The following is a 25879-nucleotide window of genomic DNA, read 5'->3' on the forward strand; positions in this document are numbered from 1 at the left end:
AGACTATAAGAGTAATAGAAAAATGCTTTATGCTTTAAAGAAGATGGCATTGGGCCACTAAATTTGATGTGGATTCTAGCACGTTTTTATCTCTCTGTTTATTTCCAAGCCACCAGTAATCATGAAAGAATCAAAAAGAGTTATCCTGAAGTGGACTTTCCACTTGTTTCTTGAATGATGCTGCTTTGAGACTGCAGTTATACAGGAAAAGACCAACTTTATGAGTTTGTTTTCACTCTCTTAGCTTTTAGGAGTAGATTGCAAGCTTTCAGCTCAACTTGGAACCACGTTACCCAGGTGGCTGATACCACCTTTATTTGTTGCAGCATTCCTTCTTGCATTCCAAAGCATTTTTGCTGGCTTTGTGCAAAACCTCTTTCCATGCTCATAGATTTGATACCTGATAGCTATATGTTTCGCTATAGAGACTTCCCATTTTATTAGTGCTGAAAAGTTTTAAAGCATCTGAACTTTGGTGCCAAAGAAGAATGAATCCATGTGTTCGGCTTTAGGAGAATTTGAATTTGAGCTGGTAGCACAGCACAGTACTTCTGCTTCATTAAAAATGTCAGTAGTCTTTGTGAAACTGATTATCATGTTGTTATTTGGACACCTTAAGAAAAGGTATTTTGTTTTGATTTGATCAATGTAGGATCTTGACATATAAATGCTGATCAACCTCAAGGACTTTTTTAGTGGTTTTTTTTTTTTGTTTGTTTGTTTGTTTTTAAGTATTTAGTTACATTAAGTGATATATCCACATGACTGGCTAACAGGGCAGCTATGCTAAAAGAATATAGTCTAGTCAGTATCTTAGATTGACTTGCGGAATCAAACTCCATAACCACGAAGTAGTTATAAAGCAGGTATGTTTAATGAGTGATGCGCATACACCCTGTTGCAAGGGAGATAGCTCCACCTTACTTGCACACTGTTAGGAGAAAGCATGCAACAGATATAGGCTGAACTAATACATAATCAATTTTTGTTGTCTGCCTGAAATAGAGGTTTTATAGAAGACCTTTCCTGTGTAAGACTCTAACTTGGTTTCCTATGAGGAAATCTTTGCAGTCCGGCGATATCTGTTCCATTTGTACCTTTTAATGAAAATAGTTTTCTGATGGCTGTTAGGCCTGCTAAAAATAGAATTAATTTAAGAACTTCTCGGTCTTGGATGCTTCCTTGTAGGAAAATGAGTAGTAATTAGAGTCCTAACTCATCTCCGAGAAGTAAAAGCTGTGACTCCACTCCATTATGAACAAGTTGTCAGTAAATCTGTGCATCTGCGTATCTTCCAACCCACAAGCAAAAAAAGAGCCTCTCTGTGTCCAGACTGAATAGCAGTCAACAACAACATCGACAAAAAGCCTGTACATAATCTACTAATTTAGGATTTCAGGTATTGTTAAGGCATTACTGACTGCAACTTTGCCTTTAGAAAAGGAGAATATGACTATCAGGAAGAAGGTCTTAATTTGTATTGGTGGGAAAGCAGGGTTAGGAAAAAATGAGGGAAGACACTCATGGAGGCACTTGACACTAGTGTTTCTTCCATACATTCAGAACAGAAGAGCAAGGAGACAAAACATGATTTATGCTGTGAAAGATGGAAAAAATCAAGGTATATGTAGTGCCTGGTGGGGATAAAAGGCCTGTGAAGTACACTGAAAGCAAGGGAGATTTAATTTATTGAATACATTCCATGTTCTTTGATTTAAAGTAATAATAAAATTCAGTCTTGTTTGGATACAGGAAAAAAATGTGTATAGTATCTCTAGGGTAGGAATTCAGGGACCAAAGTCATATAGGAAGACTGAAACTTCTGTTGAAAATCCCTGACTAGTAAAGCATAGAGGAAGTCTTTTGCATATGATCTAAAGAAGTTACTCTTTTCCTAGGAGCATTCTGCTTCGCCTAATTTAACTGTATAAAGTCTAGGACTATAGAGAAGTACAAATACTAGCATATAGTAATGCATATTATATTAAGTGTTTCATAGCTGGGATTTTTCAGAACTGTTGTTTTTCTACAAATTTAGATTAAGCTTTTATTGAAATCAGCTTTTAAATATTTGCAACAGAAAATGTGATTTGCCTTGTTTTGGTACATCCTGAGTTATACAGAATTTGTGAACTACTTTTATTACTTTGCAACTACTGGGTCATAAACTTGGATTAGTTTTATAGAATTTGGTATATGAGTTGACAGATATGATATATGATGACACTTTATCATTTATTGCTTACACATACTAGTTATTGGGAAAGGATGGGGGCAGCTCACATTAACCACAAGATGGGATTTCAGTTGCTTACCCAAGTGTCTCTCATTCATTCGTTCATTTGCTATCAGTTATAGCAGATATATTGCTTCTTCAAGCCTGTCACACCAATAAATCATTTCAGATTGTATGCATTTGTACAGTGTAGCATGAATTTTAAAGGAAATCTCCTATTTTCTTTTCAATCAGATGAGCAACGTGAAGAGACTACGGCCACGGCTCAGTGCTATTCTTTTTAAGCTTCAGTTTGAAGAGCAGGTGAACAACATCAAACCTGACATCATGGCTGTCAGTGCTGCTTGTGAAGAGATAAAAAAGAGTAAAAGCTTCAGCAAGCTGCTGGAACTAGTACTGTTAATGGGAAACTACATGAATGCAGGTTCTCGGAATGCGCAGACCTTTGGATATAATCTCAGCTCTCTCTGTAAAGTGAGTTTTGAAATGTCCACACTGAGTATTACATTCACTTCTTTATTTGTTTTCATTGCACTTCCTAAATACCTTCTTTTGGTATTTTCCCTGAAGTTAATTATTTGTTTTTATTTATTATTTCTTCTTAATTCTAAGCATTGGATGATGATTTGAAAAATACAGACCTTATTTATGTACAGTCATCTTGTGACTGGCTTGCATTTAAACTTTCAGAATATTTCATATTGAGGAAATCATAATAAAAAACCAAACAAACTAAGGCTATGAGAGGACTGTATCAATGTGATCCTGGTTGTACTGTAAATTTACATGTCTGAACACTTCTAAGACTGTCAGATTTTAATCTGTTATGAGATAATTATGTTTTTCTTATAACATTTTTCCTTATCTGTTTTCCTTTTATTGTTGCTCAGTTTCATTAGTTTCCTGCTGTTTCTGATTTTCCTTAGGTAAAAGTTGAAAGAGTGATGATGTAATTCAAGAAGACATCTATTCTTTCCTGAGTGTTAACTTAAAAACAATTCTAGGCCCAATTGACTAAGCCTTATTTTGTGCTATAGTATAGTTAGTTATAGGTTTTTTTTCCCCACCACCACCATTACCCATTTCACAAAAATCAGCAAAAATTAGAGGTTTTACCTCTACTGCTATGCCACCAACATCCACTTTCAATATTGTGGGTCCACATAGCGTAGGAGGCATTACTTTTGGAGCTTCCTCATATATATATAAATAAATATATATATACTGTATGTAGACCAAGACAATTCCTCTTCACTCAGTGCATCTCAGTTTAGCCAAAAGATTTTAACTCATGCTCTAGGTTCTCAATAATCAACATATTTTCAGATCTTTTCCCCTCCAACAGTGTAGTGTAACCTCCTGTAAAGCTAGATAACGTGCAGACTTGCAAATGTAACTTGCTTGTCCACTGCATTTAATACCAGAGCGCTGTAGGGTAAGCTTCGACCTAAAGTCAGTTTTTCCTATGTACAGCAGTTCAAACTATTTTTATCAACTAGATCTTTAATTATTTATCCAAGATCATTCTTTTCAAATTTCTTCTGCTTTGCAAAATGCTTTTAATAACTATCTTCATATTGTTATGGAGACTGAACAGTGTGTGTTAGCACAGTGAGACAGTTTGTGGTGTATTTCAACAGTGGCAACAGCTATGTGGAAAAAAAACAACACAATCCAGATGGCCATGCAGATATTTACAGGCATGGTATGGAAGCTTTTGTTCATCACTAGTGAATATATGTAGCTAATGGTAGTGGCTGTGTAGACAAATCATGTTCTGGAGCTTAGAATTTACTCTAACAATTAGGGTTATTGGTCTCTTTGTATCTGTTGTATTTTCTGTGAGTATAAATAGGTGGAATTCGTTTTTGGAGCAATCTATGTAGTTAACTTGTTAGGAATTGGGTTTCTTAGAATTGTGGAATAATTCAGGTTGGAATGGATGTCAGTAGGCATCTAATCTTCTGCTCAGGAAAAATACTGATTGCTACTAATAGACTATTAGTGAATTAGATATAAAGCTATAAGCCATTACAGTGTCTTGAAACACAGAGGTAGAAGTATGTATGTGTGATTTTTTGTATTTTTCTGAGTAGTGTGTTCTTCTTAGTTAATGCATAATCCCTTCTGTTCTGAGAATAATAAACCGATTCAGTCGTTACAAAAAACGAGTGTTAAATCAAAAGGTGATCCTACCCAAACCACTACTTCTTGACTGAAAAACAATGAGGTTATCAATTTCAGACTGCTTAGTGTTCTGCTCAGCAGTTTTCAGTAGGGTTTCACAGTACCATTGCTGTTCTCTTTTTTGACTGTGCATGAGAAATTCAATGAATTATCTGCTTTGCAGAAGATAAACCCATATCTTGACTTCTTCCTGCATCATGAAGAATTGAAATGTAAATAGGTCTGCTACATCTACTTAGAAGAGAGATATGATGTTGGTGTGCTAATAGTAGTTTGTTAAATACTGGTATGTTAAAAATAAATGCATGTTTATAAACCCAGTTTATTTTTTAAGCTAACTTTTCTTAACTAAATATATTTTAAGCATTGTAGAAATTGTGTAATGTTCCAACAATTGAGATATTTATCACTGAGAATCCCAATACAGTAGAATTAACTTCTTTTATTACACCGTGCAGTAGTGACCCTAATTTTTTTGGTTGTTTTGATCTATATGAGGTTTATTTTGAAAATTCCATCTCACATTATTACTAACAAGTTTGTGTAAAGGCAAAATAAAGACATAATGGAGGCACATAGCTCATCAGATTTATTAAGTTTCTATCATCTTGATGTTAGAAAATAATTGATGACTTTTAACAGAAAGGTATGAAATGCTGACTTGATCATTAAGCACCACTCAGAATTCTCTGTTTCAGTTTGACAGTATGGGAAAAGCAAACAGTACACATTTATCTGATTTTCTGATTCTATATCAAGACAATCAGATGGCTACAGCAGAAACGTATAGCTGAATACTTGCTTATTGTCAACTGTTAGACTTTTTACATACACAGATACAAGTTCTAAACTGATCAGGCTTGAAATCACTTTGTATGTACAAATGATTCAGATGGAAAATTTTATGCTTAAAGATTTTGGAAGTGTAATTTTTTGAACATTCAGGTCTGTGAAGTGAACTAGGACTTGTGCAGATTGAGATTGTAGCTTACACTTACATGTTGTTAAGCCAGAGCTAGCATCATGGGTGAAGAATCATCCCATGGAGTGGGTATTTACATAATCTGTTGATAAATTTTGCAGATTTAGCTCAGAATTGTTTGTTTACGCTACCATAATTCTGATAATGATTTCAGACATTGATACATTGCTTAAATAAATAAATTTAAAAAGAGAAACATATACTATTTCTTAGGAATTAGCTCAAATATTTCATAGAAAAAAATAATCAAAGATGGAAATAAAAGTCAATTACTTCACATTTTCTCTAACAACTCCAGTTGAACAGTTCCAGTTCAACAGCTTGTTCTTACCTTTTTTCTGATTCACAATTACTGATATATATTAATTACTAAAATGTTCAAAGGCAATCTTGCCCTCAGTGTTTTGACACTTTTTTTTTTTTTTCCTGCCTAGCTGAAAGACACAAAGTCAGCAGATCAAAAAACGACACTGCTCCATTTTCTTGTAGAAGTGTGTGAAGAAAAATATCAAGATGTCCTGAATTTTGTTGAGGATTTTCAGCATTTGGATAAAGCTAGTAAAGGTTTGTATAACTAATTCTGAGTGCATTGCAGTACTTCATTTTTCTATGAGATGATGCTTGTTTTATTCTAATATTATTTTTAGAATGCACATTATTGGTCTTAATCACTGATCAGTAATTTTTGCATGTGCAAGTGTTCTTGAACAGAGTATATAATTCCATCCTTGATTTCCCATTACACTTCTACTAACATATCCTTTAGATTCAGTTTCCAAAAGAGATTTCTTCTAGAACTTCTTTTCTGTTAAAAGATGTTAAATCACATTCATATTTAAGTCTGATTTTGTGGTTGACAACCTTGCCCAAAGCATTGGGGTTGGAACAAGATGAGCTTTGATGTCAATTCCAACCCAAGGCATTGTGGTTCTATGATTACTGAGTGTCCTTTTGTTTAGAAATGCAGAAAGGCTATCATACCATCGTTCCATCTTTTTTTCTAAACATGGATTTGAACAATTTTGTGTTCCTTGCCTGTATATTCCTCATACAACAGTAGTCTTGAAAGTCTAGAAAAATAAATTCCTCTTTTTACTGCTTCATAATGAAGCATAGAATGTGGTAAATCTCAATACAGCAGCAGCATATTTTTTACTTTTAAGTTCTTAATTAATAGTTTCTTCTGCATATTATGTCACAGCTTAAATAATTTAAATTGACTAAGCATGGAGTTTGAAATTGATGCCACCTCAGCACTATCATACTCTTGCAGGAAGAAGATTGGATGAGCTGTCCCAGTTCATCAATTTCTAGTTTATGTCACTTTGGAGAATATCAGTGTTTATCTGTATTGCTTTATTCAGAATCACTCTTATGCCTCATTCAGTCTCTAAGAAAGAGATGATAGCTTTGCAAAAACTGTTCCTGATAGAGAGATCTTGTGATTATGGTCATCCACATTGAGTTTGGTTTCTGTTATCACAGTTCCTAGAGTTCCAATTACGGTTAGTGTATTATAAACACTTAGAAGTTCAGCTATTTTTTAAATGTCTGTCAGATGCTCCAAGCCCCTCATCTAACTTTTTGTGTTGATAATAGAAGGAATTTCTTCTTTGAATTTGTTATTTTATGCCTTATTTTCATAGAACTCTCTGTTAACTGGCAACTGATTTTTCGTTAATCGTATGCTATTGACTTGATTGTGCTTGAATGTACTGTATCAGCAAGAATAACTAAAATGTAACTTATACAAACCATTATTTCAGTGAAATGGTCATCTTACATAAGCTGCTGTTTGTCTTATCTAGAGCTTAAGAGAAATAGAATACTGACCATTCAAAGTGCATTCGGTATAATTACCAATTAATCCAGATTTTCTATTCTTTTTTAGGTATTCATTATTGATTAGATGAATTTTTATCTCACTCAGAATGTTGTTGGGTGAAAATCAATGATCATGTTTTCAAGTTAATGTACTGAATTTTATTCAGTGTATTATTTTGCATTGCACTTATACTGTGTGAAAAAGACAACAACTTAGAACGCCTTTGGCAAATCAGCATTTATTTACTGGTTTCATAACCTGTAATGTTCTGTTCTATATTGAAGACTCCTCCTGCACTGGAATTTCAGAAAACTGAGCAGAATCTAAAGACCACAGCTCATGTATTTTAAAATCCTTTTAGTACTTTTGCAGAAGTATATTTTTATGAAGAAAGTTGACTTAATATAAACTAACTTTTGCACAGTGAATGTCTTAAGGAAGTGTTTTATGTACTTTTTGTGCACAAGGAGAGATGACCTTGTCGTAAAAGGAAATTAAGTTAGTTCAACAGGAAGCTTCCCTTCCTGAACCTCTGTTGGCTGTGACCAATGACCACATTGTCCTTCAGGTGTTTTTCAATAACTCCCAGCATAATTTTCTCCATAATTTTACCAGGGACTGAAGTGAGACTGACAGGCCTGTGATTACTAGCATCTTCTTTCTTGCTCTTCTTGAAAATTGGAACAATATTTGCCAGCTTCCAGTCAATTGGAACCTCTCCAGATTCCCAAGACCACTGAGAAATTATTGAGAGAGGTGACATAAGGCATAAGTACTTCTTTTGAGTACTTTGGGATGAATCCCCTTTGATCCTATGAACATATATGCTTGTGGGTGAAGCAGCAAATCTCACACAAGGTCAGGATTGGCTTGGAATTGTTCATTACCGCAATCACAGTCCTTCAAATCAGGGCACCTGGAGTGCCAGTGCCTATCATCAGTGGTGAAGGCGTCGGCAAATTTGACATTAAATGTCTCTGCTTTGTAAGGTGACTGTTCTCAACTAACGAATCAGTGTTTTCTCTGGCCCTCCTTTTGCTGTTAATGTATTTGAAAAATAAAAACAATACATTTTAATGTCCTCCACACTATTGGCCAGTGTCAACTCTGAGTATTGGCTACATGGATTTTTTCCCTTCAAAGGTGAACATCACTGCTGTAGTCTTCCCATGTCACCTGAAAATGCTTCCAGTTGCCATACAACTTTTTTCCACCTAAGCTCTAGAATAAGATCCCTTTTCAGCCAGGCTGGCCTTCTGTCCCAGCTGCTTGACTTGTGACATTTTGGAATTGACTGTTTCTGTGCAATCAGGAGGTGGTACTTAAAAAGTGACCAGCACAGACATACCCCAATGCTTCCTAGTTCCATGAGCAGCCTGAAATCTGTTCTCCTCATATACAGAGGTGCGGTCTGGGTGTCAATTTTATTCTTATCACCAAAGATTTTAAATTTGACCACTTCATGGTCACTGTGGCCAAGGCAGTCACCAATTGGCATTTCACTCATGAAAGTTTCTCTGTTCACTAGCAATTTCTAGGTTATGGTACTATATAAATGATAAAACACTTAAAATATGCAAATTACTTATTCATTTAGAAAAATGTATTTTAATTTTTTAAAATATATCTTTCCCAGGCAAACAGCAAGAGAGGTTACCTGTGCAATTATAATTTACTTCAGGGTATTTAATTTATTGTTGTTTTTTTTTTCCCCCATTACATACTAAAGTTTTAGTTTCTACTTCTGTAATACGAGAAGTAGGCTTAATTCCCTACTACAGTACATGAATTAAAGATACCTTTTTGCTTTGAAGTATAACAAATCCTGTTTTCTAAGTACTCTTAGATCAGCAGGAGCAACTTTCATTGTAGCTAATGAGCATACTGATATGACAGTTTCTGAAGATTTATATAATTAAAGCTGCCTCTTCTTTTGACCATAATGACTTTCTTGCTTTTCTATTAGTATTTCAGACAAGAAATATTTTTGTAATTTAGTACACTTTGCTAATTTCTTATTTTATGGTATTCTGAAGATTTATATTGCATCTACCCACGCTTCTGTTTTACTTGCTCGACTCTAATTTGCATAGGGGTATTCCTTTCACATCAAATAACAATATAAAACTGCAGGTTCTCTTTCCTCTACAATTAACTTATCCATTTTCTCATTTTTGAGACTTTATTCATTGTTTTTAACTGATAATTAATTTCACTTTTTTCCCATTATTTTTAAAACAAAGTACCAAATTATAAATTTGATATATTTTGAAGGAAAAAAAGTAATATATTTTTAAATTTGTTAACTTCCCAGATAAGAATTGTGTTTAATTAGATGTTACTCAAATGTTCACTGAGGAAGGAAAAAAAAAATTGAGAAAATGCTGATTAACACACAAGCATTCAATCTGAATGAAGAGCAAGAATTTTTCTAGTCAGATTTTTCTGGGGAAGATACTTAAGATGTGTTCACTGCTTGATCTGTCTTTAATACGTACGCTTTTGTTAATACATACATTTCGAATTATTTTGAGACTTAACATTTTCACACAGGGGTTTTTTTTTGTTTTGTTTTGTTTTGTTTTTTAACACCAGTAGTGTATTTTAATAGTATTTTTTTTCTGTAATTTCTTGTTTTGTAGCTTACACCATTAGGCAGCTAGGTAGCAATCACACAGCCAGTCCCTCTCTTACCGGAACTGAAGATGGTGATGGAGAATAGAATCTGGATGAGAAAACTTATGGATTGTGATAGACAGTTTACTATGTAAAGCAAAACATGGACTTCATTATCCACTTACCATTCTCAGGCGGACGTTCAGTTATGTCTAGGAAAGCTCATCACACTTAGCACTTGGGAAGATAAATGCCATAACTCCAAATCTTTCCCCTTATGCTTCTTTCTCCCTAACTTTTATTGCTAAGCACAACTCTATGTAGTATGGAATATCTCTCTGGTCAGTTTGAGTCAGCTGTCTTGGCTGTGTGCCCTCCCATCTTCCTGCCCACTCCCAGCCCACTGGTGGCATGACTGTGAGAAACGAAGGTGGCATGATTGTGTGTGCTGCTCAGCAACAACTAAAATATTGGTGTGCTACCAAACTGTTTTCCTCATAAATTCACATCACAGAATCACAGAATTACCCGGGTTGGAAGGGACCTCAAGGATCATGTAGTTCCAACCCCCCTGCCTAGCAGGGCCACCAAACATACACATTTACTAGATCAGGTTGCCCAGCTTACCACTTTACCACCTTACCAGCTGCTATGAAAAAAATTAACTTTATTCTCCAGCCAAAAGTAGTACGCTTTGAAATGATACTTAAGACAATGCTGTTGGTATCGCTTCATATACTCAGTGTACACCTGGATTATTGCGTCCAGTTCTGTCCACCTCTGCTCAGTAAAAGGGAGGCCTGGGCATATTATAAAGCTTCAAATGGACACTGGAACATGAAGGTGCTGAAAGGCCTCGCCTTTTCTGTGAGGAGGGACTCAGAGAGCTGAAAACTGTTCAGCCTGGAGAAGAGGAGGCTCAGGTCATCTCATCAGCGTACATAAATACCTAAAAGGAAGATCCAAGACAAAACCAGGCAATTTTCAGTGGTTGCCCGTGCCAGGACAAGAGGCAGCTAGCACAGACAGCTAGCACAATAGTACAGGAGCTTCCCTCTGAACACGAGGAAGCTCCTCTTTGTTGTCTGGGTGATGGAGCACTGGCTTAGATGGCCCAGAGGTGTGGGATCTTGTTGGAGATCTTCAAAGCTTCCTGGATAAGTGGCTCTGGGTATCCCTGGCTGAGAAGGGAGGTTGGACCAAAAGGACCCTATAGGTACCTTTTATCCATGACAATTTAGTAATTCTGTTAATCACTGCTTTTGTCTGGCATTTACTTTTTCTCTTTCCCTGATCTCCTTCTCTGGCAAAAAGATATCAAGTGAAGTTTAATATATATTCCTTAAAAAACAGAACATCACCTCCAACATCTAAAAACATTAAAACAGCACGAGAGAACAATATCAGTATATGTGCTATCCGCAATTCATTTGTCAAGAAGAATGTTTTTTTTCTATTACAGATTTTCTAAAAGTTTATCAAAAATTTCTCAGTAGAATGAGCTAATACTCTTTCTGTTATTGTCACAGAGTTATCTAGATCAATCTGTGTCTGTGACAGGGGTGGCAGCCTGGGCCTGACAAATGGGAAGGGAAAAAGGGAAAGGGGTAGGGGGAGATGGGAGCTGGGCTCAAGGAAACAAACAGAGTAGCAGCAATGATCTAAGGAGGAAAACTTATTTTACTAACTATGATATTGGAATACAAGATAACACAATGTAATACAATCTAATTGAAATTGAGGCTAATAAATCAAGTAAAATAAGAAAGAGAGAGAGGTTTTCCAAAGACTGAGAAGCCTACTTTGAAACTGAAGGTGCCACGGCTTGGAAGCACACCCACACCAGCTGCCAGGCAGTGAGAGAGAGAGTGAGCGTTACTTCTGTGACGTGTTTCCCTCTCTGACCATGAGATCCTCTGGGATGTGTAGTTCTTTTCTGTGCTCCACATGATCTTATGATATGGAATACCAATAGCAAAAATTACAAGACCATGACAGTTATGCATTATTTGGTATTTTGCTTAGTCTTGTTTGAAGTAGAACATTCAAGGGTGCATTTTCAGGTAGCCAAGGCTGTTGTTTGTTGGATGTTTTTTTTTGTGCTTTCAGAAAATAGCATAAACTTCATGATTTGATCCATAGTCTATTATATTCAGTCACAAAAATCAACAGGTGATTCCACTGTTCTGCAGGTTGAAAATCTGTAAGTTAAGGGAAGTCAGATTCGGAATATTCATCTGTTGAGAGCTTTTCTTTGAACAGTGCTTTTAAGTAACAGGTTAACCACCTTATCTTTTATTTATTTATTTATTTATTCATTCATTCATAGTTGGATAAAACAAGTGGAATGTTATTTGTTTATATTATTGGGAAAAACATAGGTATATGCAGAAAACAAAAACATTAAATGAGCAATGCAGAAATAATTTACAAGAGGAACATTAAAGTAGTATAAAGCATAGTGGAATCGAAAAGCTGAATAAATAATGGATATATGTAGACTCTTGAAGATGAGAAAGCTTAATGAGTAGAGAAGTATTGCAAGAGCTTTTATTCATATGTGTGTGTGTCTTTACTTGTATATCTGAAGTCTGTGGTGATGAAATGTTTAAAATGATATATTTGGTCTGGTTTTAACTTTAAAACTATACTGGACTGATATCCATTAACTTTTCATGCTAATAGTTCATTCTTAATAATCATAAATCAATATTACTGTATGTTCAAAGCAGCTAGTTATTAACAATCATGTCCTAAATTAGCTGTGAATGTATACTACCCTGCAGTCAGCACAGTCATACTTCATGGTCTTGGTCCCTAAGGGCCAAAGTGTTGAGGCTCAAGACCTCTTCAGTCAGGGAAACCACAACTGATGCAGATGACTTCTTTCTCTCCTTCTAACACTATCGTGTGTACTCTGCAACATGGGGATATTATTTTCCTGTGCTGTGGCAGGTGGCATATTTTGTTGCTTGGTCATTTTTTCCCCTTGGTTAGCAGCTGCTTCTTTCTTTCAGTAGCAATCCAAAGATAAAGAATTCACTGATGGCCAATTATTCATCATTTGAGGGTGTCTGTTTTCAACTTTTGCCCATTTTTTCATGTTCTGAGCTCAAACTGTACATCATAAAAAGAAACATGGAGTCAGCCTTCATTTTACATGGAGTTCTAAAAATAACAGACCAGGGCTCCTGTGCAGTTAGGGCTGAGCTAAGGTCTGAGCTCAATTCCTAGTGATCCTGGTAACATTATTAATGGAAAGCTGGATGCAAAACTTCTCAAGTACTGTTTACAGTTATGCTATATTAGTGTGCTCATATTTGAATTCAAAATATGGGAAAATTAATTAAATCCTGCTTAGAGAGCTTTTGCTTTCATGTTTGCAGCTGGGGGCTGCTTTATCTAGAGTAGAAAACGTCCTAGGGCTTGAGAGGCAATGGCATTGTCAGGGCTTTGGGGAAAAAAAAAAAAAAAAAGTGTAGCATGTAGTGCCTTATTAAAACAAGAAAAGGCAAGAAACACAGGAATAGGCTGCAGAAGACAAGAGAAAAGGTCATTTTGGGAACCATAAGACACACATATTATATTTTTACTCTGCTGTGACACTGAGGATATCCAACTATATTTTATTGATAATGGGTATCTCAGACTCTGCTAGTGTTTACAGAAACCTCCTAACATTTTGTCTTTGCATTTCATACTACTTTTCTGGCTCTAACCCATCTGACAATCAAAGATTTCATTGTTTTGTTTTGCTTTCTTTGAAGCTGTATTTTCATCATTCAACAAGCATGTTGTGATGTTTAAATATTACATCAATAATATGAGGAGAGTTTTAAAGAGTCATTCAGTAGACTTTATTCGCTATCCAGTATTCATGAAGATCAAACAGAAAGCAACGGTATATTGTCAGAATCTCTTTTTTTTTTGTGGGATATAGTTTTCTACATGAGGCTAGAGATCAGGATGTCATTGTCACTCTCTCTCCTTCAGAATGTAGTGGCCAGAATAGCACAAAGAAAGCTAAATACCTATAGGCAAGATGAAGATTCTCTTGGTACAGAGATGGCAGCTATCCAGGAAAACTGTCGTAGACGTTGGGCAGTATGTATCTATTGCAAAAAGTAACTGAAGTCTTACAGCAATATAAATGGGGGAGAACACAACTAGTAGAGCATCACTTTAGTGAATTATTTCTAGGGTTAGTGTTGAAAGAGGTATAGCTACAAAACTAGGAGAAATATGGCTTTAGTTCAAAGCAAGAATAATGATCTGTAAATGAGGGAGGAGAGAGGGTCTCCATAGAGGTTTTCTTTTTAAAGAAAATCAGAGTTCCTTGTATTTGTAATTACCAATTTCCATTACTGCATTCTAATGTAAGCAAGATACGGAACTAAAGGTTTGATAAATATGATTTTTATCAGGCTTTTCAGTGGCTACAGTCGTGTTGTGTGATTACAGAACATTTAGGATACTGAGCAGAAAAGACTGATCTGGGGCAATTACGCATCTCTTCTTCTAGCCTAAATGATGTGAAAGTTCTAGAGGAAGGAATAATTAAACATAGAGGTTAATGACAATGGCACAAAATGAAAATGAATTTACTGGCAGCAGACTAATCTGCTGGCTGTGAATATTAATTTATCTTTTTTTTCTTTTTGACACATGAAATCTATGTTGACTTTAGGAAGGCATTTGATATAATATAAAATGAGAAGTTGTTCACTAGGATAAAAAGTGAAGGAAGTGTAAAATGCAGCCCAAATGGAATATGGCAACAAAATAAATTTGTGCTATTGAACCAACAAAAGTACATGACAAAAACTTAGCCAGCATTGTCAGTGGAGAGTGGGATTAGATTGTCATCACTGAATAATACTGAGGGTGTAGAGTAAAAGAAATGAAAATCGATAGTATGAAGTACAAGATCATGTATCTTGATACTGCAGTAAGAGCTCTGGTCAGGAAAGATTTTATTTTATTTTATTTAATCTGAAGATAATCAGATAAAGTATTTCTAGTACTAATATTAATGCAAACACTAAAAGGACTGGCAAACCATCACTTGAAATATTATGTAGAGAGATTTTAAAACAGATGCAGCTGGAGAGGCTTCTGGAATAGCCTAAAAGGTTTGAATAAAGAGGAAAATTCAAGAACAAAGATGTTTTTACCCTGAGAAGGGAGTAAGTATAAGTACTGCCTAGAAGGATATAAGGAGTCGTTTTTAAGCCAGGATAAGGAAACATGGAGTGTATAACTGATCTAGTTTTCAGGCATGTATAGATTGTATTTCTATGGACAACTTGGTTTTGTGAGCTCACTAACAAGGAAAACTCCATTCCTTCACTTGAATTCAAAATTATCATGAGTTATTAAGTTCAGTTTGGCTTGGATTTACATTTAAATCTCCACAGGATTAGAAGTGAAAGGTAGTAGTTGTTTTTTTTCCCTCTTCTGCCATTCTGTTACACTCTAGACTTTCTGCCATATTTTCTAGAGGAGCATGGTCAAATGTTGTTAGATACTTCAGTTTATCTTTAGAAGAGCTGCTTAGATTCGCGGTTTTGATTTTTCATATCTTCTCACTAAATTGAATGTTGCTAAACTGTAATTCAAAAACAATACCAATATATTGTGATTAAGTTTCTGTTTGAGACTGTTTACAGAAATATAGTCTTAAAGGAAAATATATCTACTAGATGTGTGTTGCTGAATTGATAGAAATGTTAAAATTTCATACTCAGTAACAACCTAAGACAATTACAGAGAAGAAAAAAGCCCAACCACCTATAGAACAAGACAGACATATGAAGATTCCTGATCAAATACATTACTGTCCAAGGTCAAAAAATACCCAGAAGTAACTGATTTTCTTTTTTAAAGGCTCAGCTGAAAGCAAGAATTAGAGAATTTCAGTGCTTAGCCACTGTGTTTTAATGTGGCTTTCAAATCAGCTCTAGGCACTATTTTATTATTATTATTATTATTATTACTATTATTATTATTATTATTATTATTATTATTTTAAAATCTGGCAAAAAGCAAGTAGTTTTTTCTAAGCTGCTGCCTACTTTTTTTCTTTTTGAACTTGTATGCTTTCTGTCTCTGATCATTCTGACATTTTGTAAGTATTTTAATTTTATGCACATTTAAGACTTGACAAACTACGTTGTAAAGAGTGATACTGAACTTGGTAATTAATATTAAACACAAGGTATATATAATATATTTCCTAATAGCTTTCTAAATAAATTAATTTTTGGTTCAATTTTCTTAAATTTGTGTGCACCTACCTTCAAATGCTTCTTAAGCCGTCAGAGGTATGACTTACTATTAAGATCAATATTGATTCTGAAACCTATGAAGTCTTAAAGCACATCTTAAGTAAGCACTGTCAACTTCTAATTTTAACTCTACTTCTCTAACAAAGCATTTTCTTAACCGCTAAAGCTAAATGACCTACCTAGTGATGATTAGAGTTTGCCAAATCACTCAATGAAAATCTGCCAAGCCTGACATGAAATTGGAAAACTGTGATTTTGAGTAAACAAAGGGTTTTTTAAATTATGGTTATAGACTGAATTGAGTTATAAATTATAATATGAACATGTAGTTATATCCCCTAATACTTTTTAGAAACAGTGATTCTATAGAAATTACTTTTTTTTACACTGCATTAACATTTTCACGGTTACCATTGATCATTTTATACTTGTGTTAACCTTTCTGTTATGAATGGAGTTGTAGTTGCTAAGCAACATTTTAATCCAGTCATTTGGAGATTCTTGTAAGAATTTTGTGAGAGAAAGATGTGTTTAGTGAGTGCATCTCATATTTTTTGTAACGTATCTCTATGCAGAAGAAAATCATGGATCCGTTACCGATCCTTTTGACATCATAGAGCCAGAAATTTTATCCAGGGATTTTGTAGATGAAGGTATCTTTATCTTTATAGGAAGAATATATATTGAATGGAATTGTTGATTAAAGAAAAAATAAATTTAAAAAAATGTGTCACAGAATTACAGAACTGTAGAAGTTGGAAGGGACCTCTAGAGTAATTCTAGTCCAACCCCTCTGCTAAGAAGGTTTGCTATGGTGGATTACACACGAAAGCATACAGGCAGGTCTTTAATATTTCCAAAGAAGGAAACTCCATAACCTCATTGGGCAGCCTGTTCCAGTGCTGTGTCACTCTCACAGTAAAGAAGTTCTGTCACATATTCATTTGGAAATTCTCATGTTGCAGTTTGTGCCCACTAATCCTTGTTCTGTCACCCTTAGATATTTGTAAGCATTGTCAAGACCTCCTCAGTCTTCTCTTCTACTGGCTGAAGATCTCTTGCTTTTCCTTGTGAGATGCTCCAAGCCCTAATCATCTTTGTAGCCCTCTGCTGGACTCTTCAGTAGTTCCCTGTCATTCTTGAACTGGGGAGCCTGGCACTGGATGCAGTACCCCACATGTGGCCTCACCAGGATGGGGTAGAGGGGGAGGATCATGTCCATTGTCCTGGTGGCAACACTCTTCTTAGTGCACGCCAGGATACCATTGGCCGTCTTGGCCTCAAGGGCGCACTGCTGGCTGATGGTCAACCTGTTATTTGCCAGGACACCAAGGTCCTTCTCTGCTTATCTCCTTCAGAGCAGGTCATCCCCATACCTGTACTGATGCATGTGGTTATTCCTCCCCAGGTGTAGAACTCTAGACTTGCCATTGTTGAACCACATTAGGTTCCTCTCTGTCCAGCCCTCTAAACTGTCTAAGTGTCACTGCACAACCTTCTGGTGTGTCAGCGACACCTCTCTGTTTTGTATCATCAGTATTCCCTGCATTCCTTCAAATTATAGAAGTTGCATTTCTCTATTTATGGTAATAAATTTGGTAATAATAAGTTTTTCTGCATGCTGTTATTGATCTCTGATGTTTCCTCTCTGCTCTTTGCTTTCTCTGGAGCCCCTGTATCACTTTACATCATCTCAGTGTCTGCACTTCTTTCCAGATGAAAGGCACGTTGGCTCTTACAAATTCTGTTGTTTCTTAACAGAGTACTGTGCTTTCAAATTAGGGAGCTGGGTCTTAGGTTTCATGCATCAGTGTTCAATAACCTGTTTTCTTTGTTTTGAGGGTCTTATTTTCTTCGTGGTATATCATAGAAAAGTTAGTATTTTCTGTTTTAACTGATTGTTGTTTAAAAAAAGCTTTGTGATTCTTGGAGTTGCTTCAAAGCTGCTTATAGGTAATCAGAAGAGAGACTGGTATATGTGTATTGCAAGTCATTTAAAACTGACTGTGCTATATCTTAGTCATAATAATAAAGCAAAATGCAACATTCAAACAATATTCTAGTCAGAGCAAGGCAACTACATAAGTGAGGGAAACTGAGCATTTTAATTTCTTCATCTTGTGTAGTAATTTGGTCGTTGCTTTTATTTCAGAATTGAAAATTTAGTATGCTGTTTTGGATAAGATTTTAACTTTAAAATTTTACAGTATTTCTTGTTTAAGGTGTTAACAGAATTAACGTACTGTGTTTTAGTCTCAGCAGAAAACCTGGAGAAGAGCCTGAAGCATATGGAAAAGCAACTCCAACAGCTTGAGAAGGATTTGCAGACTTTTCCAGTTGCTGAAGATAAGCACGATAAGTTTGTAGCAAAAATGTCCATATCCTTTAGAGTATTCTACAAAAACACATACAAATAGTTTGACTGCAATAACTCAAACTTTTAATTTATCTACCTTCAGCCTGTAGCATGTATTGCTGAAAAAAAATCTTTTCTTTTATAAGCTAACTACATGAACAGCCTTATTAATGGAGTCATCTGTAGTGAATGGAATTGGGGGAAAATGCCATTAGGTTTAGCTTTGCGTGTAGGTGTCTTACTGGGTAATTTTTCTCATAAGAATATATTGGAGGAAGATGTGTATCACTCTGTGTTTGTTCTCTAGTGCATGAATTTCAATACAGAATAGTTTTGAGTATGCAATTATTACAACAAAAAGTTTCTCTTATTGCTTAAATGAAATTTACCTTCTCACTATTTATTCCAAGCCCTCTAGCCAACTGGACTGCCTGTCTCTCTCATGTGACAGGAAGATATTTAATTAAAGTCAAGGAAATTGTTCTCTAGCTTAAACCTATCTACCGACTGTTGGCCATATACGTTTGGCATGTCCTAGGAGAAGAAATATCTGCATACATAGAGAGAAAAGTAAAAATTACCTTACTAGGCACAGTTAGGTTGTTATCTAACTGGAAGTCAACTTTGCTACGTATTAAAACAGGAGGACTCAGGAGACAGCTATTCATTGGTCTTGATTAATCTAATACTATTAAATAAAGGACAGTAGGAGACCTGAAAGCTAAGCTAAGTGGCTCTTATCACTGCTGCATTAGAGCCAATTCTGTCTTCAGAAGACTAGCTGTGACCAAACTCAACCTGGCTTTAGGCCTTCACTGGACTCTGGAGTATCTGTAACCTTTCAGTTTTTGTTTTACTATTTTTTTCTATTGTGGTTTATTTTGTTGGTGAAGCTATTCTTTGTTATTGCTGTTGTTGTTGCTGTTGTAAGTGTCTATCCTTTCCATCTCAGTGTGGTTCTGAGAGATTTTTTGAAATTCACTAGCATGATGTCTCTGTAGTGTGAAATGTTTTTTTTCTCTGAAGAAGCCAATAGTATAGAGAACTTGGACAGTTCTAAATCTCCTTCATAAAAAAGATATAAAAGAAGTTAACAAAAATCATTTGGGATTGAGGGAAGAATAGCCTGAAGACAAAAGTTTCACCTAATAAGGAGAGCAGAGAGCAGTGAATTGAGAAATAAATCTGTGCTAATGTCAAACATCTGAAATTCCAAAAATGATTAAGTAGGATGCCTAATTTCCTTTTGTGTTACTGACACATTAGGCACTTCTGGAACTTGGTGACAGAAAGTTAGTGGAATACTTTCTTTGATAGAAGGTTATAAATTGCATTTCAGACAGAATAGGTCACAGTTGTAAAGCAGTAGTGTAAGAAGTTAAAATATGGTATTCAGATAGGTAAATGGGTGGACCTTGTCAGTAAATGCTGTAACTTTTCTCAGAGTTAAAATTCCATCCCCATATAAGAAGACTATTAGAGCAATTTACTGAGCTCTTAGAAAGGATATCGATCATCTTAGGAAATGAATAAATGTTCTTTTGAAGCATTTCAGAAGCAGTACTTCAGCAGTACTCCTGAGGATGTAGATTATCATTGTGTGTCGTGAAGATAAGCTATAACCAAAAAGTTAAATTAGTTGTTTGCAAGAGTTGTCTCCAGAGAGATCTCTGATTGAACCAATTGTGCAATATTTTGTATGAAGGGATGATCTCAGCTGAAGTTTGTAGGAGTTTTATTAAAATAAAATAATAAATAGCAGTAAATCCCCAGAGCTGAAAAGATTTTAAAATAAACTCAAGAATGTATCCTTTGGACGGCATATTCTTACATGAACTAAAGTAGTGCTAGACAACAGAGAAACTGGAGCTGAAAAGGTACTTTTTTTTTTAAGAGGGCTGCACAGAGGAACTGAGCTGAGTAGCTGTAAGTCTGGCTTCTGTGCCAAGAAAAATTGATTTAGGCTAAATGAAAACAACAATCAGATATATATGTAGACAGAGCTGATATATATATAAATATTTATATATACACACATAGATGTATGTATGTATGCTCGTGTGCATGTATATGTACATATATGATGAAAGATACAGTATTATGTGAAAGGGACATTGTGAGGGGTTTTTTTGTGTTTTTGTTTTTTGTTTTTTTTTAAAGGAGAAACTAAGGAGAAACAACTAAGAAACTATTCCTTGCAGAACGCAAATTATGTGAGACATTCAGCGGAGCATAACTGAATATCCATGTGTTTTTCAACAAGATGGGTTAACAAAGTCTTCCAAGGAAACAGATTTCTCAAGGGAATAGTAGAATGGCTATTTATTCTGGAATAATATCTAGTTAAAAAATAAAATTGAAAAACTCATGCCAAAAAACAGATACTATTATATACAAACATGTAGACAAATGCATTTGAGTGACTATGAAGTAATGCATCTAGCAGAAGAATGTTATGAGTTCTTGAGAACAGCTGTAGTTAAGAACAATCAGAAAGCATAAATAAGTTGCTGTAAAAACAAATAGTATTCTTACATCTCAAGTACTTCCATCACCTCATCTTCAGAAGCATATTATACACCTATTGATGTGGTAAAGAAGGGTGACAACAGTGATCAGCAGTAGGCATGAAGAATGTTTAAATGGATTAGGACTCTGAAGCTGGAAAAATAAATGAGAATTATTAAAAAAAATACTTGTAAATTTATATACCATGGAACAGGAAAATTAGGAAGGTATTTATTATTTCTTGTAAATAATTAGGCATAAAATCCTACTTCACAGATTATAATATACTAGCAGGAATGTTTACTCATGCAGCAAACAATTAAACTGTAGCATTTACTTTCAAGATGTGTTAGAGGATGACAACTTAAATGAATTTTATTTAAGGCTTAGATAGTCAGCTAAAGATACTATGTCTGGAGGTTAAACACATTAGTCCAGAGGTAGCTTTAGCTCATAAAATCAGTAACCTGAAGATTGTTAGAAGCTAAATGCTACGTAAGTTGACTTATCATGCTACACTTATCCTATTTCATTTTTGTTTATCCAATCATCAGGTATTGATTGCTGTCAGAAACAACTGAGATGAATATTTTATCATAGTCAGAATAAATCAGTGCAAATAAAACCATCTACACTACATATTTCATTATGTTAGGCAATTCAAACAAGATTTTGAACAGAAAATATTATGAATGGGAGTAGTTTGCCTTCACCTAATGCCTCTTTCAGTAGAGGGGCAGTAATTCTGGAATGGTAAAGTTGCATTTGGTTTCTAGTAATTTCTGTGAACACACTAATTAAAGAAACTCACTTTTAGAAAAGCGGGAGCTTAAATAAATTACGAAGCAAAAAAGGTTTGATGTAAAGGTTAGATAATCCTACACAGCATGATGAAGCCTGGACGTGTCTTAACTTTATTCCTATGACAAGGAAAGCTGAATGATGCTGAAGTCTTGAAAGGCATGCAGTTCATAAAGAGAAACCAGTAGGAAATCTGAAAAAGGAAGGATGGTGCTTTGTTGGAAATAATTTTTCATCTTGAGTACAATTAGGCTTCATGGACAAGCAGGCTATTACATCCTGTCACAAAATATCACAACCCAAAGGTCCCTAATGAACTGATTAGCATTCTTGTTTCTTCAGGAAGTCAGATATATGCACAGTTGGTGCACCCTTTTATTGACAAAGTCTGTAATTATGAATATTTCTCTTATATATTAAATTGCGCTAGTTTGTCAGTCATCTTATGTATATTAGCTGAAAAGAAATTATAGTAATTATTGTAGTTCATTTGTTTGCTTTAATTAGGACAGTCAGAGAATATTGAATTGATATTGATTTATATTATTAAATTCATTCAGTGTAATGTTCAAAAAAAAAGTACAGTTAACAAAATACATTTGTATGTTCAAAATGAAAATTTAGTGGGTTTCTGAAGAGAATTTAAATTACATGTTGAAAGCTTAATTAAGTATTTTAGTCAACATCTTCTGTATCAGTCCAGCTCACATCTAATGATTTTCTAAGTAGCAGTTGAGAAACTCTTGACAAAATTTATCCTGTTTAACCACTGAATGTATTTCTATGATGATTTTCACAAAAGTTTATGGAACTAATACTTTAGAGATAGTAAGTTGGTCGATTCCTTTCAGCTAGGAATACAATCCTTTCTTTTTGATCAGTTCCTTGTTGTTGTTTTTTCCTGTATTTTTTTTCCTTGTTGTTTAAGTTAATTTGTTAAGAGAAGGAAAGAATAGCACTTACCCTGATTCAAGTGAGGTATAAGAAACCCAGTTCTTCTGAAAAGAAGAAAATACATGCTGCCTCTAAGCTATTGGTTAACCAACCAGCCATATCATTTGAAATTTTTTCTGTGCATTGTGAACAAATAAGACATCCTAGGATCCTAAGGGATTTGGAAGATTACAAGACCAGAGCTGGTCAGGTGAAAAAGGACCGCATGTCTGTCTTTCAGAAAGGATAATGATGTTGACTATGTGGTCATGTAATAGGGTTTGGGCAAACAATGTAAATTTAACTTGAACTGTGTAATTATTTTATATGTTTTCTATCTAGTCTGGACCTCAGACTCATTAACACTGGTTTTGTTCATAAATACAAGGGATATACACGCTGTGATACAAATGTATGTCAATTTGTCTTAGTATTATGTTTAATATAGAAGTAAGGTGGAGTGAGTAAGTCAAGGAAAAGGAATTATTAGTCAAATACTCGTCAGAAGATACTAATTTAAAAGTCTAAACATTAGTATGTCTTTTTTGAACTACTATATTCAGAGAAGGAATTTTGCCGTTGATTCTTTCTATGTATATAAAATGAAGTCTGTGACATGAATTTTTCAGATAATTGCAACTATTTCCCCAAGAGCTTCATGAGAGAAATTCTCACGGGAGCCCTGCAGTATTCACTCCCTTTGGCCTTAACTTAAATAAATAAATAAATAAATAAATAAAAATTGTTCATTGAAATCCTGGTTTTAAGTGACCCCAATCTATTTATATCAATCTTTGAAAAAATTGCTGTGTTTTTACAGAGGCTGTTGCTGGCTTATATAATGACAGTTTCAGTTCCATTTTGAAGATTCTGGTGAAATACATACAGCATCTGTGCACCTATTAATCTATTGTACTTATGCAGGCTCATATTCCTTTTTGGATTGCCTACATTTAATACATGGGTTAATTTGTCAAAAAGTCATACGCAATGAATACACGATCTTCTGAGAAAATGTTTGTCGTACTAACATAATTTCTTATCTACTACAGAGTAGCAGCTGATTTTATGTGTCTTGATACGCTTCACTATATTTGTATTTTACATAGCATAATATATTAAAATTAGTGCAGTTTTAAGACAAGCAGTCCACTATGAAAAAAGCTGCAATGAATATGCAAGACCAAATAGATAGTACATGAAAATTCCACCACAGATATTACTCATTTCAGCCCCACATTGTTTTTCTGCTCCAGTAATGACTAGAATGATGATCTGTTGTCCCATGAGTTCATAAAGACTGTCCATGAAGTGAAGCCATTTCAGAAAAAGTTAACAAATAACTAACTTCTTGATTTTCTTTTCCTCCCACCTGTGTTGCAGCTTTGCAGTACTTCTGTCTTCATTCATCCAAAGCCAATGAATCGTGTAGCTGATAATGCATACATATCAACCTGTTCATAATAATTACAGCTGGGATTGCCGTGCTCAGTAGTATTCCCTGTTGCCTCCAGTTTAGCTAGTGCTGGCTAACAAAAGATGTATTTAAGGGAAAAAAAAGGAAGAGGACTTATTAAAAATACCTAAATTGAAGCACAGTCTCAGTAGAATGCCAAGAGCTAAGGGTATCCCCTAGCACACCAGAAAGAAAATAGAAATTTCACAATTCTCTGTGTGATGGAATGAAATACTGCATAGTAGCACATCTTTCCAGAATGTTGCATTTTGAGTTTAAAATTTTGCAGCATGTATTTGAGGGTAGTCAGTTCCAAAAGTTTAATATAAGCACACTATGTAGATGCTATTAGCATACTTGTAATTGTGCTTACATATTATAGAATATCACAGATGCTTCTTTTCAGAAGTTTCCTTTTTAATGTATACTGGCATATCATTCATTTACAACTTTAAATATACATTTTATTTTTCTATGTTATTGTCTTCCTAGAACACTGAAGAAAGTTACTGGCATGTTTGATATGTGGCATTTATACCTATTGTCAACAAAACCAGTTTATCTGGTATTCCTTTAGCATTCCAAGCTATGGAAATAAACAAGCTCAGAAAATGAAGTAGTTATTTCTTTTAATTTTTTTTATTTAAGTTCTGTTGATGATCTAAGATGTACCTATAAGTATATTATTAAAACTGATTGAGATGCAAAAACATTTTCCTTGACTTAACATTGACTTTTGTTTTCCACTGTGTCAGGGCTTTTCTTTTTTAAACTCCTGACATTTCTTTAGGTGGTCATAATGTGTACTTGTGCCTTGCTTTGTTATTCATAATTTTTTTTTTTTCTTTTTTTTCCCCTTAATATTTGGGCAGCTGCTGCATACTGATCTCTCATCTACTTGCTATCCCACCAGTAGGTTTTGTGCATGTTGAGAAATAAGCAGAAGAATGTTTTAAAACTAACTGTAGCAAACTGTAAAGACATAGTGAAAATCAAGTGGGACGTAGTCTCTATGTTAGACTAAAAAAGTACATGGTATAAAATTTGAAGAGTAAAAATAATCACCCACTAGCGAGTTGTTCCTATCATTCTGAAACAGGAGGGTGGACAAATTTCTATTTCTTAGTTTTTAATTCACCTAATTAAAAATCTCATTCTTCATAAAAATAAAATGGCAAGTAGCGTATGTATTTGTGGTATAAAATACACAGTTAATTCTCTTTTATATTAATTGCAGTGGGCAGTGGAAGAAAAGGTGAAGTTGTCATTTTTTTATCTTTTACATTCTTTTCAGCAGGATGAAGAGAACACAACATATTTGTTTAGTTGTTTTTTCACTTAAGTAAATACTGTATGAAATTCACATGCAGTATTTCTTCTTCAAGCTTTGATAACTATACGATCAAGTCATGAATGAAGAGATATTTTTTATTTGATTTCATTTGCAGTGCAGTATTTTGGTTCTTTTTATAGGTTGTCTATCTTTTTTTGGAAGTAGTTCCATTGCTTTCACCTCTAATTTAATTAAAATTGTATTGGAATTGTAAATAGCCTTAGAAAACATAAATATCTGATCCAGCCACCAGAAATCAAAATGGAAACAATACTGTTGCTATATTAACATTCTAGAAAGCTATTAGGATGAGGGTTTTTTGTTGTTGTTTTTTTATTATTATTATTATTTGTATTTAT

The 25879-nt window shown here is 34.6% G+C and overlaps 1 protein-coding gene across 5 annotated transcripts in view; it reads left to right on the forward strand.

Annotated features, from left to right (window-relative positions):
- The window catches only part of DIAPH3 (diaphanous related formin 3), a 210583-nt gene that overhangs the window by 110680 nt on the left and 74024 nt on the right, over nucleotides 1–25879 (forward strand). For all 5 annotated transcript variants that reach the window (XM_085554115.1, XM_085554117.1, XM_085554124.1 and 2 more), the window contains 3 exons: nucleotides 2471–2710; nucleotides 5840–5969; nucleotides 18387–18510. In XM_085554115.1, the coding sequence (XP_085410241.1) occupies nucleotides 2471–2710; nucleotides 5840–5969; nucleotides 18387–18510 (494 nt within the window). The remainder of the gene's footprint in view (nucleotides 1–2470; nucleotides 2711–5839; nucleotides 5970–18386; nucleotides 18511–25879) is intronic.

Source organism: Coturnix japonica, chromosome 1 (genome assembly GCF_054131305.1).
Source record: "Coturnix japonica strain WE chromosome 1, WE-NBRP24, whole genome shotgun sequence".
Taxonomy (NCBI): domain Eukaryota; kingdom Metazoa; phylum Chordata; class Aves; order Galliformes; family Phasianidae; genus Coturnix; species Coturnix japonica.